We start from the raw sequence: 16,988 nt of genomic DNA, 5'->3' as shown, positions 1-16,988 counted from the left end.
GGGTGCAAATATGGTCCATGGTGAGGTTAGTTCTGTCTGGTAAGGTGCTGTCTTGAAGAAATCGTTTCCTAACTGATTCGACTGCTTTTGTGGTGGGAATACACGTGAAAAGAGAAGTGACATCATAGGAAACCATGGTTTCATCTGAGTCTAGCTTTAGTTCTGCAATTCTAGGGCGGCACGGTGGTGTAAGTGGTTAGCCTGGTCGCCTCACAGCAAGAAGGTTCTGGGTTCGAGCCCAGTGGCCGGCGGGGACCTTTCTGTGTGGAGTTTGCATGTTCTCCCTGTGTCCTCTAGGTGCTCCAGTTTCCCCCACAGTTAAAAGACATGTGGTTAGGTTAATATGGGATGGCCTTGGGCTGAGGTGCCCTTGAGTGAGGCACCTAAATCCCAACTGCTCCCTGGGCGCTGTTAGCATGGCTCTGGGTATGTGTGGGTGGTCATTGATCATGTATGTGTGCATGTGTGTCTTCACTGCTTCAGATGGGTTAAATGCAGAGAGGAATTTCACAAGCATGTGATGAATAAAGTTGTTGTTGTTCTTCTTCTTTAGTGGAAAAATCTTGGGAGTTATTGACATGATGTGGCATGTTTCCAACAAGGGGAGCCAGGATGGTGGCTAGGTGTTTGGCAATGTTATAGGCGACCGAGTTTATGCTGCTGACGATGGGGCTGAGTGGAGCTCCTTCCTTGTGAATCTTGGGGCGTCCATAAATTAGAGGAATGGCTTCCCCAGGGTACAGTCTGTAGTACAGAGATTGGTTGATGGCATGGTCCTTTTCTAGTTGTTGTAGGCAGCTCACAACTTTCTTTTTGTAACTGCTGGTGGGATCCTGCCTCAGGATTTCGTAGGTGGCTGTGTCACTGAGGAGACTGGTCATTTTTGAGTAGTAGTCCGCTGTGTTTAACACCACTGTGCATCTCCCTTTATCAGCAGGAAGGATGGTAATGTTCCGATCTCTTTGAAGCGATGTAAGAGCCCTCCTTTCTTGGATGGTGAGGTTGGGGGGGGGGGTGTTTTCGCACTGGCAAGAGCAACTAATACTTTCAGTCTAAGTTGTTCCACCTCTATGTTGGTCAAATTGTTGTTCCTGATGGCTGACTCTGTAGCTGTGATGAAATCTACCACTGGTATCTGCTCTGGTGAAACTGCAAAGTTTAGTCCTTTGGATAAAACATCCTTCTCTGGTTGGGTGAGTTCCCTGTAAGATAAGTTCTTCACCCACTTCTCTTGGATGTCAGGTTGTGTTGCCTGGTCATTTTTCTTCCTCCAAGTCAGCACTTCTGTCTTGTGGGCGGAGGTGGTTTTAAACAGCAGTGTTTGAAATTTGCGTATCTGTCATTCTTTGCTTTTGCTGTGTTGTGAGATCCATGCTTTCTCAACAAACTTGAAGACTCATTCCAAAATTTCACTGGGAAGAAGTGCTGTCAAGTTTTCAAGCATCAGTTCAGTCTTGGCATGGAGGGCATCGATGGTGAAATGTACTTGCCTCACTCTCTCACTGAAGCTGGTTCTGGGCCTTCTGGAGGATTCTTTCTGCTCTGTGTCCTTTGATAGTGGAACCCAGGCGTAGGTTTGTGGGGATAATCTTGGATTGTCGGCATCTTAGGTTGAAACACAGGTGGTTCCTGTAATCTGCAAGTTATCTGGACGTCCTCTCATACTCCCGCACCAGTCAAAGGGTTCTCATCCCAAAGTGCATGGAAATATGTCTGTGAAGATACTCAGTCATCCAGGTCATCGTAAACTGTAGGTACTAAAGAAGGCAACTAGACTTGCTTGAAATCCTTGAAGATGTTTCACCTCTCATCCGAAAGGCTTCTTCAGTTCTGTAAATACTTGGAACTCCCCACTAGTCAGATAGAACTGAAGAAGCCTTTTGAATGAGGGGTGAAACATCTTCAAGGATTACAAGCAAGTCCATTTGCCTTCTTTAGCACCTACGGTTTACAATGACCTGGATGACTGAGAACCTTCACAGATCTGTCTCTCATCAGCTCATCCACGGCTCTATATTATACCGTATGGAGATTCACTTGGTGCGGGATTGTCTTCGCCTCAGGATATGTTATTTCGCCTTTTATTCCCCGTTTTGAATTCTGTTATTTTGCTACTTTGCTGTGAACTTTGTGATTACTCCGCTCATCCTGTTGGACTACTTTTGCCTCTTGTTTTTTGGAACTGTGGGTGCATTTCTCCCGCCATGGAAATGCTCTGGACTTTTAACTTTTGTTTTTGCGCTGTGAGCTCTTTTCCTGCTGTGGGGTTGTGCTCTGGACTTGGTGATGTTTCTTTCTGCTTCCGCGCTTGTCTGACATTTCCACTTTTCCTGTTTGACACTAGTCCCCGTTTCCCTATTCTCCATTCCAGATTTTCTCCTGGCTGCTGCTCCCCTCCTCCAGTGCATTATGTTCAAGATCAAAGACCTGTCTTCTTCACTCCTGTGCATGTGAGTCTGCTTTTTGGGTCTAGCCAGCACCTACAACCATTTGGCTCATGACACATTTGACTTTTGCTGTGTCAGTGTATGTAATGCTGTAGCAATACTATTGCACTATAGTGCTGCTGCTGCCACCTTGTGGCAGTAGATTCACACTTCGAATTTGGAGTCCGTCCTCAATGATAGTCGCTCACTGGAAATGAACAATGTTGTTTTGTTTTGTTTGCACTAAGAAATGCTGCCCTCTGCAAGCTGCAATCACCGAGAAAATATTGTTGATTATATTTTTCCATATCATCATAAAGATCATCACAAATTTCCTTGAAATATCATGATATAATTTTGAGGCTATATCACCCACCCCCAGTGTGCATCACATTTTAATACCAGTCAATATTTTGATTGTGAGAGAAGGGTGGCACAGTGGTGTAGTGATGATCTCTGTCGCCTCACAGCAAGAAGGGTCTGGGTTCGGACCTCACGGCTGAACTTCTGTGTGGAGTTTTCATGCTCTCCCTGTGTCTGTGTGGGTTTCCTCCCACAGTTCAAAGACATGCAGATTAGGTAAAATACCCAGCCACTGGGGTTGCACAAGTCAGTGCATATTTAGTGACAGTCCCAAGCCAGATAGATTGGGGAGGGTTGCGTCAGGAAGGGCATCCGGGGTAAAAACCAATGCCAAATTAAATATGCGGAACAGATCTGCTGTGGCAGCCCCTAACGGGAGCAGCTGAAAGAAGGAGAAGAAAACTCATATCATTAGAGAAATCAGTTTGAGTGTGTAGACGTGTAAATTTGAAAAGTCTCACTGTTGTGTTATTTTAGAAGCTGAAAATTTCACTGTAAAATCTGAATTAGTGTTTAATGTGACACACAGATATTACTGCATCATAAAATAGCAGGCAATCAGCATCCATGCTCTCTGCCCTCGACACCTCCACAGCCACGTCAAGCGCAAAACGGGTGAAGATGTGATTTTTTTCACTGTTAAATAAGGGCACAATTAACAGTAAATGTACTCCTGCAAACCTGAGTATTCATTTAAATAATCTCCTCCCACAGAGTTTACGATCTGATAGAGAAACTCCTACAAATACACATGTACTGAGGTCAGCCGCAAAATGAACCATCAACAGTGTTTCACTGCACGTCTTTCAGAAACCTCAGCAGTCATTTTTTTAACACCAGAAGAGGGTTGCCGATATATTTGTGTCTAACAGGATTCTTTAATGAGAATAAAAGTTTTGCACTTTTCTCTGAACTGCTTCAGGTTAACTGAATATATTTAAATGTAGACACGTGTAACAGTGTTTTATCTGTGTAACGTGTATCTTATAAATCAGTGAGTGCAGGTGCTGAACAGTGCACGGTCCAGATGTGTTAATGTCACAGCTGCATCAGCTCTCTCACCGATATCATTCCTGGGTGGAAGATCTTCATCCTCGTAACTGGGGTAGCGCTCCTTCCTGTCCAACAGCAAGTAGTAGATCATCTTCTCCTGGTTTTCTCTGGGGGGTGGGGGGCAGGAAGTTACACGAAGGGACAGGAAGGGAAACACTGAGTGCCATACATGACATAATAAAAATAGAAGGGGCGTGGCATGTGTATAGTATATACCATATCATGTTAATCACTTCTAATATACAATTCCACCCTGAGGCTTTAGGCCATGCCCCCTACCTGAGACGAAGGAAACAAACTTGAGACACTGAAGACATTTCAGGTAACCCACTAAATTTGGTAAAAGGGCAGAGTTGACACACACACACACACACACACACACACACACACACACACACACTCACTCTTCACACTGTAGGTCTCGGGTGAGTTTCACTCGATCCCTGAAGCAGCCCAGAGAGTGCATGCTGTCCAACACATCAGGGTCCAACTCTGTCAGAGACACAATCCTCTTCACACACACTCGCCTGGGAGGAGGCTGCTCCGGACATGGCTCATTACGACCCCCGCTGAGAGAGAGAGAAAGAGAGAGAGAGTGAGTGAGTGAGTGAGTGAGGGAGAGAGTGAAGGGGAGAGAGAGAGAGATCGAGAGAGAGAGAGAGAGAGGGACTTTGACTTGAGAAAAACTTTATTGAACAAAAAATAAAAACAAAAGGTATCACTTAACTTTTGTCATTGCTCATGTAGAAAAACACAAAAAAAAGAAAAAAGGAAAATCAAAATGAGAGCAGCAGCTCTCCCTCAATACCGAGAGAACACAGTACACCTCCCACAGCCCACAGATCACTGAAAGTTATAAGATCATCCACCAAAGTATAAAAAGTGTGTTCCACTCTGATCCATGCTCTAATAAGTCCTCTGCAGATCTGCTCAGCATCCACAGAGCCCACACCCTGATGCCCGTTCTTACGGCTCAACCAAATCGACAGCTTTGCAGTGGCGAACAAAAAATTAATCAGTGAATGAATCTTCCTTTTCTTTGCTGAATACTTTGGACCATAAATAAACAACTGAAAAAAAAGTGCTCCCCCAAACCCTGAACTAGTCCCCTCAACAGATCAAAAAGTGCAACTAAATGTGAACACTGAACAAATAAATGTGCTAAAGTCTCTGGCTACAAACAGAAAAAACAACCCTCCCCGTGATCAGGATTTAGGTGTGCTATCAAATCAAATCAAGTTTATTTGTATAGCGCTTTTAACAATAAACATTGTCGCAAAGCAGCTTTACAGAATTTGAACGACTTAAAACATGAGCTAATTTTATCCCTAATCTATCCCCAATGAGCAAGCCTGTGGTGACGGTGGCAAGGAAAAACTCCCTCAGACGACATGAGGAAGAAACCTCGAGAGGAACCAGACTCAAAAGGGAACCCATCCTCATTTGGGCAAGAACAGACAGCCTGACTATAATATTAACAGTTTTAACAGGTATAACCTTCAACTGTCCTCATAGGGCCGTCCTTCACAGGAGCGGTGTGATAAAACTCCGACCAGACACAGGGCACCAGGATGGATCTGGTGCTATGTCTGTTTGAGGCTATTGCCCCATGCATGACCGTCCATTGGAGGTCAGCTGCCCATTTTTCAACAGGCCGTTTATACAGGGACCACCAGCAGCCTTTCGGGGACGAGCTTGGGCCAAAAAACTCAGCCCACTTCGATGCTTTTATGTCCTGAAGTGATAATGCCCTTTATTGTCACTAGTCACATGTACCAGCGAAATTAGCCGTCAACCTGTCCGTACATATACAACATACAATTGACATAGGGTAGACAGGACAGGAAGACAGGGATAAAGATAAAAAGGAAACACAACATGAGGAGAGATAAGGAAAAAAAAAGAACACCCCCCCACTATGCTCCTGTCAGGAGTACAGTGTGGGAACATTTAAAAAAACCTTTGCATAAACACAACTACAACACAGGTACACTTTAAACACGGGACTTGGGGGGGGGGAGGGGAGGAGGTAATCCAGCGCAAGCAAGCAGCCGTCCGCTCCTGCAGCCATGAAGGCGCTGGTCACGCACCCGCTTGTCACACTGGAGGTAAAAATGGCGACCGCGGAGAGTTAGAGAGGAATGAGAGTGTTCCCCGGCATTGACCTTCAGGGGGAAATGTTTTCTCAGCAACGGCCTAAAACAAGGCTGGTTCTGTCTCAGGGCACCGAATGTCGATAAGATATGAATTGTTTGGTCTTTCCAGACGCAGTCTTTGCACGTCCTCACCGCTCGTCCATATCTGTCCATTCTATTCAAATTCAAATTGGTCTCCGAAAAAACGTATTCCTTGCAAAGCTGAAAGCTGCTCCGAGATAACAACCATTTTGTGGTTAAAGTTCTGAATGTCCACAGTCCAAGTGCCAACAGCTTTGCCCACCACTCGAATCATATTGGCCAGCTTTGTGGGGCTTTGAACAGCTGTCACCATTGTCTGATTTCCTCAATATACCAGGGCAATGCCTAATCCAATCAGCAAAAGTCCTGTAATCATGGTTCCGAATAGGTAGATATCTTCAATGTCCTCCACAGAAAGAATCGCCAGGCACACGACCCGCCACCGCTCCCATGCGTCCATCGTGTAACCAGCTGCAAACGTTCCGGCAGGACAAATGGGTTCCCCCGAACCCAAACTTCTCGTCAAGAAAACTGTCAATTTCGTTAGGAGACCAGTTTATCAATTCCATGCTTTTAGTTTAGAAAGTAATGCAGGAAGAGTCTCTTCAAAAAGTACAGCAGATGAGACAAGACACAGAGCACAAGCAGGGAAAAAAAGGAGGGAGAGGGGGAGCAGAATGCGACCGCCTTCCGTGGAAGCACGGAGAGAAAAAAAAAGTTTGACTGAAAGTTTCGTACTTTCACACACATGTAATACAGTGCTTTGTTCCCCAAGCCTTCAAACTTTCCCAGCTGTGGTGTTCTGAAGGAAAGGAGACAATCTTCTCCCTCTTGCCATTCAGGGACATTGGAACTAATATCCAGGAGAGGAAAGGCGTACTCAGCAGTTTCATCCCAGTAATCAGGAAGGGAAGCATCCTCTGTGATAAAGGCCTTCAGACCTTCTGGTAACGATCCCAACACCTTCTCCACCACTCTGGACAGCAGCCTTGGTCTGATGTTTATGGTCTGCTCCAGGACATCCATGGGCATCAGCAGGTGGCTGAACTTTACACATCCAGCCTCTCTGAGAGAAGATCTCAGACTGGCTGATGTCAGAACCTCTGCTCTAATGAGACTGTTGAAGAACAAAGGCTCCTCCAACAGCCACAGGCCCGCTGCAGGAGCAGGATCTCTGGTTACTTTCAGTACTCTCCAACACTCTAAAACTGAAGAGTAGAAAGAGGTAAGTCCAGTCAGGTCAGCTTCCTCCTGCCTCAGCAAGAACAGCTGCTTACTGTAGCCCAGATGCCCAGCTTTCTGCAGGAGAGTGCTGGCCATTTCCAGCCACCTCACACCAACCTGATACAACAGTCTCTGGGCAGTCTGTAGCTTGAAAGCCATCACCCAGGCAGAGATGTCTATGAGGCCTTGTCCTCCCTCCTCCACTGGCAGGTACAAAGCTGAAGCCCGTACCCAATGTTGTCCTGTCCAGAAGAAGTCCATGATAGTTCGCTGGATGCCCTCAATCAAACCTCTAGGCAGGGAGAGAACAATCAGTCTGTGCCACAGCATCGAAGCGATCAAGTTATTGACAACCAGAACTCAACCCCTATACAACAGCTGGGGTAGCAACCATTTTCATTTAGACAACCTTGCACACACCTTCTCGACACCCCTGAAAGATTGATGAATTTGCTCTCCTTTTGACAGATTTCTTGCTGCTTCAGTTCTAGCATTTTGTGGGTTAATTTTCTTTCTCTCACAGATTTTCATTGCTCTACGACTACAGGAGTAAAAGTTGCAGGAATTGCTTGAGTTTCATGGATTGCTGCTATTTTGGCACTGACTTCATTTATCTGCAATTCTAAAATGTCTGTGTCATCATGTTGTGATTTCAAGTGATCATTTAACCTTGGTAAATGTGTTTGCAGAGACTCTAATTGCTCAATGTCACCAGCTCCTGCCTTTTCCCCACTGACTGACATCTCTAAAATGTATATTGCAACATTAATAAACGTATCAAAGCTTAGGCTAATTTGTTTCCACTAACCTTGTAATTACACATGTATAATTTTCCCTGATACACTTTCAGATTCCCATAACATGGTTTGTAAGAACCAGATAAATGCAAACATAGGTACTCTCAAAGACCCCTGAATCAAAGTTATTCGAAATTAGGCAACCAAATTAACATATATACACTCCAAGTTCAGTAATATGAATTTGCCAGATCAACACTATACATGAAATAAGCACAGTGCTGTAACAGTAACTTAAAGTAAGAACAATGAATCTGTTAGGGTTCTGCTGGGATTTGAACCCAGGTCGCTGGTGTGATAATCCAGCAAACCCCCACTAGGCCACCAGGGGGATGACTCAAGTGCAGAGGCGTGAGGCATAGGTAGAGTATCAAAAAAACAGTTTATTTACAATCCAATGGAAAAAACAAAAAGAAAATCCAAAAGCTCAGAAGATGACCAAAATAATAATATCCAAAAGGTTCAAAGTCCAAAAAACAAAAGGAAAGGCAAAAATGCTGAATGCTCAGAAGATCAATAAATACAAAGTCCAAAGAAAGCAAAAACATCAAAAACACAAGGGCACAGGCAAGATATGTGGGACAGAGGAAACTAGCACTAGACAACATAGCATAAAGACTCCGTGACTAGGGGAACAAACAGAGGGGTATTTATACACAAACTAATTAAGGAACAGGGCGGGGCAGGAAACAGGCAATCAAGACAAACACAAAACACAGTGGCGGCCTCTAGAGGCCAAAACAACCATGACAAGATAAACATAACAGTGGCCTCTAGAGGCCAAAACAGTCCCAGTCCTAACAGGACCCCCCCCCCCCCCAGGAGCGTCTCCTGATGTTCCCAGGGCGATCCGGATGGGCCGAATGGAAGTCCTGGCACAGTCCTTTATCTAAAATGTCCCCGGCGGGGACCCAACAGCATTCCTCAGGGCCATAGCCCTCCCAGTCTACCAGATATTGAAGCCCACCGCGGACCCGGCGGGAGTCAAACAGGCGATGCACGGTGAACACAGTCTGACCCTGGAAGGTGCGGGGCGTGGGGGATTCCTAGGGGCATACGTGGACGTAAGTACGGGCCGCAACAGGGAAACATGGAATGTGGGGTTGATCCTCAGAGTCCGGGGCAACTGGAGCTGGTAGGCGACAGGGTTCACCCTGCGCACCACCTTGAAGGGGCTAATGTAGCGAGGAGCAAGCTTGCGGTTCTCCACCCGCAGCGGAAGGTCCTTGGTGGACAGCCAAACCCGCTGCCCAGGGCGGAAAGCGTGGGCAGGTCTTCTATGGCGGTTGGCCTGAGTCTGGTTGGTTCTGGAGGTCTGGATGAGGGTCTTCCTGACCTTGCTCCAGGTCTTGCGACACTGTCTCACATATTGGTTGCCCGAGGGCACCCCCGCGTCCTCCTGGTCCGGGAACAGAGGTGGCTGGAACCCGAATTGGCACTGGAATGGCGACAGCTTGGTGGTTGATGACTGCAGGGTGTTGTGGGCGTACTCTGCCCATGGCAGCCAGGTGCTCCACAATGTCAGGTTATCCATAGCCAGGCCTTGCAGGGTGGTTTCCAGGTCCTGGTTGAGCCTCTCCATCTGGCCATTGGACTGTGGGTGGAACCCAGAGGAGAGGCTGGCAGTGGCTCCGATGACCTTGCAAAACCCGTGCCACACTCGGGAGGAGAACTGGGGCCCCCGGTCAGAGACGATATCCTGTGGGAGACCAAAGACTCGGAAGACGTGATTAAACAATAGTTTAGCTGTTTCAAGAGCAGAAGGGAGCTTGCACAGTGGTAAAAAGTGGCAGGCCTTGGAGAATCTGTCAACTATGACCAAAATGACAGTGTTATCTTGTGACTCAGGGAGACCCGTGATGAAGTCGACTGCCACGTGGGACCAGGGACACCGGGGAATGGTCAGAGGATGCAAGAGACCCTGGGGATGCTGTCATGGGTTCTTGCTTCTGGTGCACACTTCGCAGGAAAGGACAAATGACCTCACTTCCTTCTCCATGCTAGGCCACCAGAAGCGTCTTCTCAAAAAGTCCAGGGTCCTTCGAGCTCCCGGGTGGGTGGTGAGAGGGGACGAGTGACCCCACTGGAGAACCTTGGCCCGGGCTTGATGTGGGAAGTACAAGAGGCCCGGTGGCCCTGTCCCAGGACCGGGGTCCTGGCGTTGGGCTCGTCGGACGGCCTCCTCAATACTCCAGCGGACAGGGGCCACAATCCGGGACACAGGGATAATAGGCCCAACTTCGCTCTCCCTGTTGGTGGGAGCGAACAGCCTGGAAAGCGCATCAGGTTTGGTATTTTTGGAGCTGGGGCAGTATGATAGGGTAAAGTTGAACCGACTGAAAAATAAGGCCCACCTAGCCTGTCGTGGATTGAGTCTCTTTGCTTGCTGGAGGTACTCCAGGTTCTTGTGGTCCGTCCAGACCAAAAATGGATGTTGCGCTCCCTCCAGCCAGTGCCTCCACTCCTCAAGGGCCAGTTTAACTGCTAGCAGTTCTCGATCCCCCACGTCATACCGGGACTCTGCAGAACTCAGGTGGTGGGAGAAATATGCGCAGGGGTGCAACCTTCCTTCCGAGCGTTGAGAGAGGACCACGCCGACGCTGCTGTCCGAGGCGTCCACCTCGACAATGAAGGGTTGCGAAGGGTCCGGGAGGACCAGAATGGGTGCCGTGCAGAAGCGGTGCTTGAGGTCTTTGAATGCCTTTTCCGCCTGAGGAGACCAGACATATGATCCACCTGTCCCTTTGGTGAGGTCCGATATGGGCGCTGCTACAGAACTAAAGTTCCTGATAAACTTGTGGTAGAAGTTAGCAAATCCTAAGAACCGCTAAACCTCTTTGACGGACTTGGGGGTGGGCCAGTCCCGGACGGCCAGGGTCTTGGCTGGATCCATCTGGAGTTGGCCTGTCCGTACAATAAAACCCAGAAAGGAGACCTCGGGAACATGAAATTCGCATTTCTGGGCCTTGGCGAACAGATTGTTCTGTAGCAGCCTCTGGAGAACCTGGCGGACATGATGGCGGTGCTCCTGCATGGTCTTGGAAAAGATTAGGATGTCGTCGAGGTAGACAAAAACGTACAGGTTAATCATGTCCCTCAAGACGTCGTTGATTAGGGCCTGAAAAACAGCTGGTGCATTGGTGAGTCCGAAGGGCATCACCTGGTACTCGTAGTGCCCAGATGGGGTGTTAAAGGCCGTCTTCCACTCGTCTCCCTGTCGGATACGGATGAGGTGGTATGCATTCCGTAAGTCGAATTTGGTGAAGACAGTGGCGCCTTGGAGCAGATCAAACGCTGTAGACATCAGCGGAAGGGGATAGCGGTTGCGTACAGTGATCTTGTTCAGACCCCTGTAATCAATACATGGTCGGAGCCCCCATCCTTCTTGCCGACAAAAAAGAAGCCGGCACCAGCGGGTAAGGTGGAGGGTCGAATGAACCCAGAGGCCAAGGCTTCCTTGATGTACTCCTCCATGGCCTTGCATTCTGGCTGAGATAGGGAAAACAGTCTGCCGCAAGGAGGGGTAGCCCCAGGAAGCAAGTCAATGGCACAGTCGTAGGCACAGTGCGGAGGAAGAACGGCGGCCCTGCTCTTGCTAAATACTTCTTTAAGATTCCAGCACTCTGTGGGAACTTGAGATAACTCGGTGAGATCGGGAGGCTCGGCAGGAGATACAGGAGAGCTAGAGAGCAGACAAGAGGCATAGCAAGCAGGACCCCACTCCACAACCTGGCTAGTGACCCAGTCTATACGAGGGTTGTGGCGGGTAAGCCAAGGAAGACTTAGAATAACTGGGAACTCTGATGAAGGAATCAGGTGCAGGGATATTTCTTCTTTGTGATCATGAGACTGGAGGAAGACTGGAGAAGTTACTTGGGTGACTCTTCTGTCACCTAAGGCTTGGCCATCCAGGGCAGACACAGACAGTGGGACTTCAAGAGGTGGAGTCGGGACATTGATACTTTGGGCGAAGTGAACATCCATAAAGTTTCCAGCCGCCCCGGAGTCTAACAAGGCCTGACAAGAGTGGACGGACTCATCCCAGGAGATGGAGACCGGAATGTAGACACCTTGGCCAGGGAGTCCAGGAGAGAGGGTAGGCCCTGTCACAACCCTCCCTCGGCTGGACGGGGCGGTCCTTTTCCCAAGAGCTCGGGACATGATGCTCGGAAGTGGCCAGGCTTGCCACAGTAGATGCGCTCCTTCTGCGCTCCCTCTCAGATACGGAGAGGCGAGTACGGCCCACTTGCATGGGTTCTGGACAGTCACTGGAGGAGGTAGACGGGCTCCATGTTGATGCAGTGAGGCCGGGGAGACTCAGGACTTGGTGGCGTTCTCTAATCCTGTTGTCAAGACGAGTAGAATGTGAGATCAGAATTTCGAGGTCACTTGGGCATCCGATAGAGGCCAGGCCGTCTTTGATGGGGTCAGACAAACCATGGTGAAAGGCTGAAACCAGGGCTGCTTCGTTCCATCCGCTGACTGCTGCGAGCATCCGGAACGCGATGGCGTAGTCCGCGACGCTTCCTTCTTGCTGGATGGACATGAGCTTCCTGGCTGCATCTTTACTGGTGTCTGCCTGATCAAAGACATGAAGCATCTCCTCCATAAACAGCTTGAAATCAGAGCACTCGGGTCCCTGTCTCTGCCAAATGGCCGTTGCCCAAGCTCGTGCCTTACCAGCTAACAAGGTTATCACAAAGGCAATCTTGCGGCGATCCGTAGTGCAGGTAGTAGGCTGAAGCTCAAAGGTGAGTTGGCACTGGGTAAGGAACTCCCAGCACTCACCGTGCTTGCCGTCATACCTCTGTGGTACAGGAAGGCTGGGTTCGCGAGCTGAAGGAGACAGCGTGGCGGGAAGCACTGGAGCGGGAGCAGATGGTGGAGCAGGAGCCAGATCAGGAGATGCGGGCAGAGGAGTCAGCTGTGCCAGAGTTCTCCCAATTTGCTGAAGCAGTACCTCGTGGCGAGCAAGGGCCTCACGTTGGCTCGTAAGTGTTCGTCCATGAGCGTCCATGAGCTCCAAAGCGTGTCAAAGCTGCCATAATTCCCTGAAGGTTGGCCGGGTAGACAGTTGAAGCAGCCTCTGCTGAGTCGGTCATGACAGAGTCTTTCTATTAGGGTTTTGCTGGGATTCGAACCCAGGTCGCTGGTGTGATAATTCAGCAAACCCCCACTAGGCCACCAGGGGGATGACTCAAAGGCGTGAGGTAGAGTATCAAAAAACAGTTTATTTACAATATTTACAATCCGATGGAAAAAACAAAAAGAAAATCCAAAAGCTCAGAAGATGACCAAAAATAAAAATATCCAAAGGTTCAAAGTCCAAAAAACAAAAGGAAAGGCAAAAATGCTGAATGCTCAGAAGATCAAAAAATACAAAGTCCAAAGAAAGCAAAAACATCAAAAACACAAGGGCACAGGCAAGATACGTGGGACAGAGGAAAGTAGCACTAGGCAACATAGCATAAAGACTCTGTGACTAGGGGAACAAACAGAGGGGCATTTATACACAAACTAATTAAGGAACAGGGCGGGGCAGGAAACAGGCAATCAAGACAAACACAAAACACAGTGACGGCCTCTAGAGGCCAAAACAACCATGACAAGATAAACATAACAGCGGCCTCTAGAGGCCAAAACAGTCCCAGTCCTAACAGAATCAAAGTCTTTTTTTTTTTTTTAAGTCAGTATTTGTCAAGCTCACTCAGAATCACATACGTCCATGCGTTTTTAAATCAACTCACACTTGAAGAAGAAGCCTGGTCAAACCTGACGTCGAATTCCGTATGCAGAAGATCAGAGTTGAGACTGTCACGGTCTGTTTTAGCTGTCTGTGGTGGAGGAGGGTGGATAAAGTTTGTGCTAGCATGCGTTGTTTTGTGCTGGCAGCATCAATGATTCAAATGCCCCGGTACCTCTCTCGTGCGCTGATCTTCCTCCAGGAATGCAGTACTCCACTCGTTTGCAAAAGCCCACGGTAGCTTTGAGACCTTGCGAAGTTGAGTAGACTGTCTCTGAATGCACCGTAGGGAGAAAGCTGATTAACTGCGTCGGGATCTCATCCTTAATATCCGAATTCACTACTCACACCGACGTTACCCGCTTTGATACACTGCAATCTCACGTTCGACTTAGCCATTGGCGGTCCGTTGTCACTGTAGCTGCACTGGTTAAGAGAATGGCCACGCTTCATACAGGTGTTTACTTGACAGTTTATTTTCTCAAACTTAGGACCATCATAAACATTGTGACAACATTAGCGCCTTAACCTTGTGCAGAGTCCATCTTGCTTTCTGAAGTAATGCACAGCAGTGCTCATGAGTCCTCAGTATCTGCCCTGCGCATTCCCCATAATCCTCTGGTCATTAAATCAGCCCCACGTCACTCGCATACAACCAATCAATTTCTTGCACAAACATCATGAGTTTTTTAATAGCATGAAATAATTTCTTTTTATAACATACATGAAATCATATCTTTTTCAAAACAAATCACAAAATAATGAATTCAAAACAACACATTATAAATGCAGGACTTAAATGACAACACTGTCTAGCAGACAGCTACAACTGGCATTTGGGCAAAACCTAGTCTTAGGAATTAGCTTTTATTGAAGTAGTGTGAATTTAAACTCAGGAACTGTTTAAGTGTGCACACTGATTTTTGTGTTCCATAATTGTTCTATGATCTCTCAGTTGTTTTGTTTAATAGATAGGTTTTGCGTGCTCTCTCTCTCTCTCTTTCCCTTTCTAACACTTTAATTTCATTATTACACATATTTTGACCTCATCAAGGTTTCAGTGGATTCAGTACTGTTATAAGCTAGTGAAATTAGCCTATGGCTAATTCTTTTGTCCCATTAGCATCCAGGGCTAAGGGTATTGTCTCAAGGGAACACATGGCGGCCCTCCTCCACAGGCCTCACAAACACACCTTAGCTAAACACACGGCTAATTCTTTTGTCTCGTTAGCAGGCTAGGCTAACCTTTTGCTTAGGCCACAGGCCACACACAAACACACCTTAGCTAGCAATCCATGCTAACTTTTGTTCAGGCCACGCACACACAGGCCTCACAAACACAGCTAGCATTCCTTTGTCTTAGCTAGCGACACAAGGCTAATCTGTGTCTCCACACGTGGCCAACACATCTCAATTAGCAACCAAAGCTAACTCTCTTGCTGTACTTAGAAACATGTGGTCATAAGGCCTCTCTCACACACACACACAAACAAACACACACACACACATACCATATCATATTTGTATATAATGATTCCAACTGATATTATCCCTTTTTATCTTTGTTATAATAAATTCAATTATTCTGTTAAACTGTGTCTGTGTTGCTTCCATACTCCTTGAAGTCACCCAACCTCAAAGAATTCCAAGGTGCATATAGGTTGTGTAATATGGTAAGTGATCATAATAATTTGGAATATACCATAATTTAGCTGTTTGGTAATTTATTATTAAGCACCAAAATTAATAGTATTATTAATGAGACTGATTTAATATTTAACGAGACTGATTCCATGAGTGATTTAATGACTTAATGAGACTGATTTAATGAGATTGATCACTTAATTACCAATTGCACCTACACTGGACCAAATGGAATCTGCTGTTAAAAAGGCTAAATGCATATCATTGGCTCTGGATGAATCCACAGACAACACAGATAATGCCTAACTTCTGGTGTTTGTCAGATTTTTTGATGAAGAGAAGGGGGAATTCTTTGAAGATGTGTTAGGCCTCACAACCCTTGATGGGCACACAAGAGGGGATGATATTTATGAAGCAGTGATGGAGATGTTGAGAGTCAGAGAGATAGACCTGAAGCATGTTGTTTCAATTGCTACTGATGGAGCCCCAAGTATGACTGGGGGAGACAGGGGATTAGTGTCCCGCTTAAAATCTCATCACCTTGACCTCATAGCATACCACTGTGTCATTCATCAGATGGTTCTGTGTGCCAGCCTTGAAGAGAAATATTCAGAAGTTATGACAACAGTAATGAGACTTGTCAGTTTTTTGAGGGCATCATCTGCTCTGCAGCATCGCTTGCTGCGCTCATTCCTCACAGAGGTTAATGCAGAATTTAATGATTTGCTTCTTCACAACAATGTCAGGTGGCTTAGTAAAGGCAAAGTACTGGAGCGGTTTTGGACACTATGGAAAGAGATAGAAATGTTTCTGTTGGATCAGAAGAGTCCAAAAGCAAAACAATTTGTGGAATTCCTGTAAAACAATGAAAAAATGGAAATTGCTGCATTTCTATCTGACATTACTTGCCACCTCAATGATCTGAATTTGAAGCTCCAGGGCAAAAATAACACAGTGTGTAACCTCATGTCAGCTATCCGTGCTTTTCAAAGGAAACTGGAAATATTCAAAAGTGACATACAGGAGGAGGGCCTGCTTCACTTCCCAAAACTGAAAAGTCAAGCTTCAGGAAGACACCATCACAATTATGCTGAATTCCTGGACAAACTGATTGAAAATTTTGAAACTCGCTTTGGGAAAATAAGTCTTACTATGTGTTGAAAATCCATTCCTGGTAAAAAAATATCACAGAATTTTCAACTGAAGCCCTGAAGGTCTTCCCATGGGCTAGTGTTGCTTCCCTTCAATCAGAGCTGATTGAGCTTCAGGAAAACCTTGCACTGCAGGAATCTGTCTGTGATCCTGCCACCTTTTGGACTAAGATGGTCCCTGGAGCAGGTGTCCCCGTCTTGCAGGAAACGGCCCTTTAAATTCTCACCATGTTCCCTTCAACATACTGTTGTGAGTCTGCCTTTTCAACTATGAATATGTTGAACAAATACAGGAGCACGCTCACTAATGAACATTTACACCAGTGTCTATGCCCTCACACCTTTCATGCCCAAGTTTAAAAAACTGGTGGCACAAAAAAGGTGTCACCTTTTACACTGATATGGACAGA

At 46.8% G+C, this 16,988-nt stretch overlaps 1 protein-coding gene across 1 annotated transcript in view; it reads right to left on the bottom strand.

The window, feature by feature from the left end:
• brsk1b (BR serine/threonine kinase 1b) overlaps positions 1-16,988 on the bottom strand; it is a 90,703-nt gene that overhangs the window by 29,194 nt on the left and 44,521 nt on the right. The window contains exons 10-11 of the mRNA XM_060902707.1: positions 4,247-4,411; positions 3,852-3,949 (exon numbers count right to left, since the gene is read on the bottom strand). Coding sequence (XP_060758690.1) covers positions 3,852-3,949; positions 4,247-4,411 — 263 coding nt within the window. The remainder of the gene's footprint in view (positions 1-3,851; positions 3,950-4,246; positions 4,412-16,988) is intronic.

Source organism: Neoarius graeffei, chromosome 20, assembly GCF_027579695.1.
Source record: "Neoarius graeffei isolate fNeoGra1 chromosome 20, fNeoGra1.pri, whole genome shotgun sequence".
Classification (NCBI taxonomy): Eukaryota; Metazoa; Chordata; class Actinopteri; order Siluriformes; family Ariidae; genus Neoarius; species Neoarius graeffei.
This window is presented reverse-complemented; position numbering and strand designations above follow the sequence as displayed.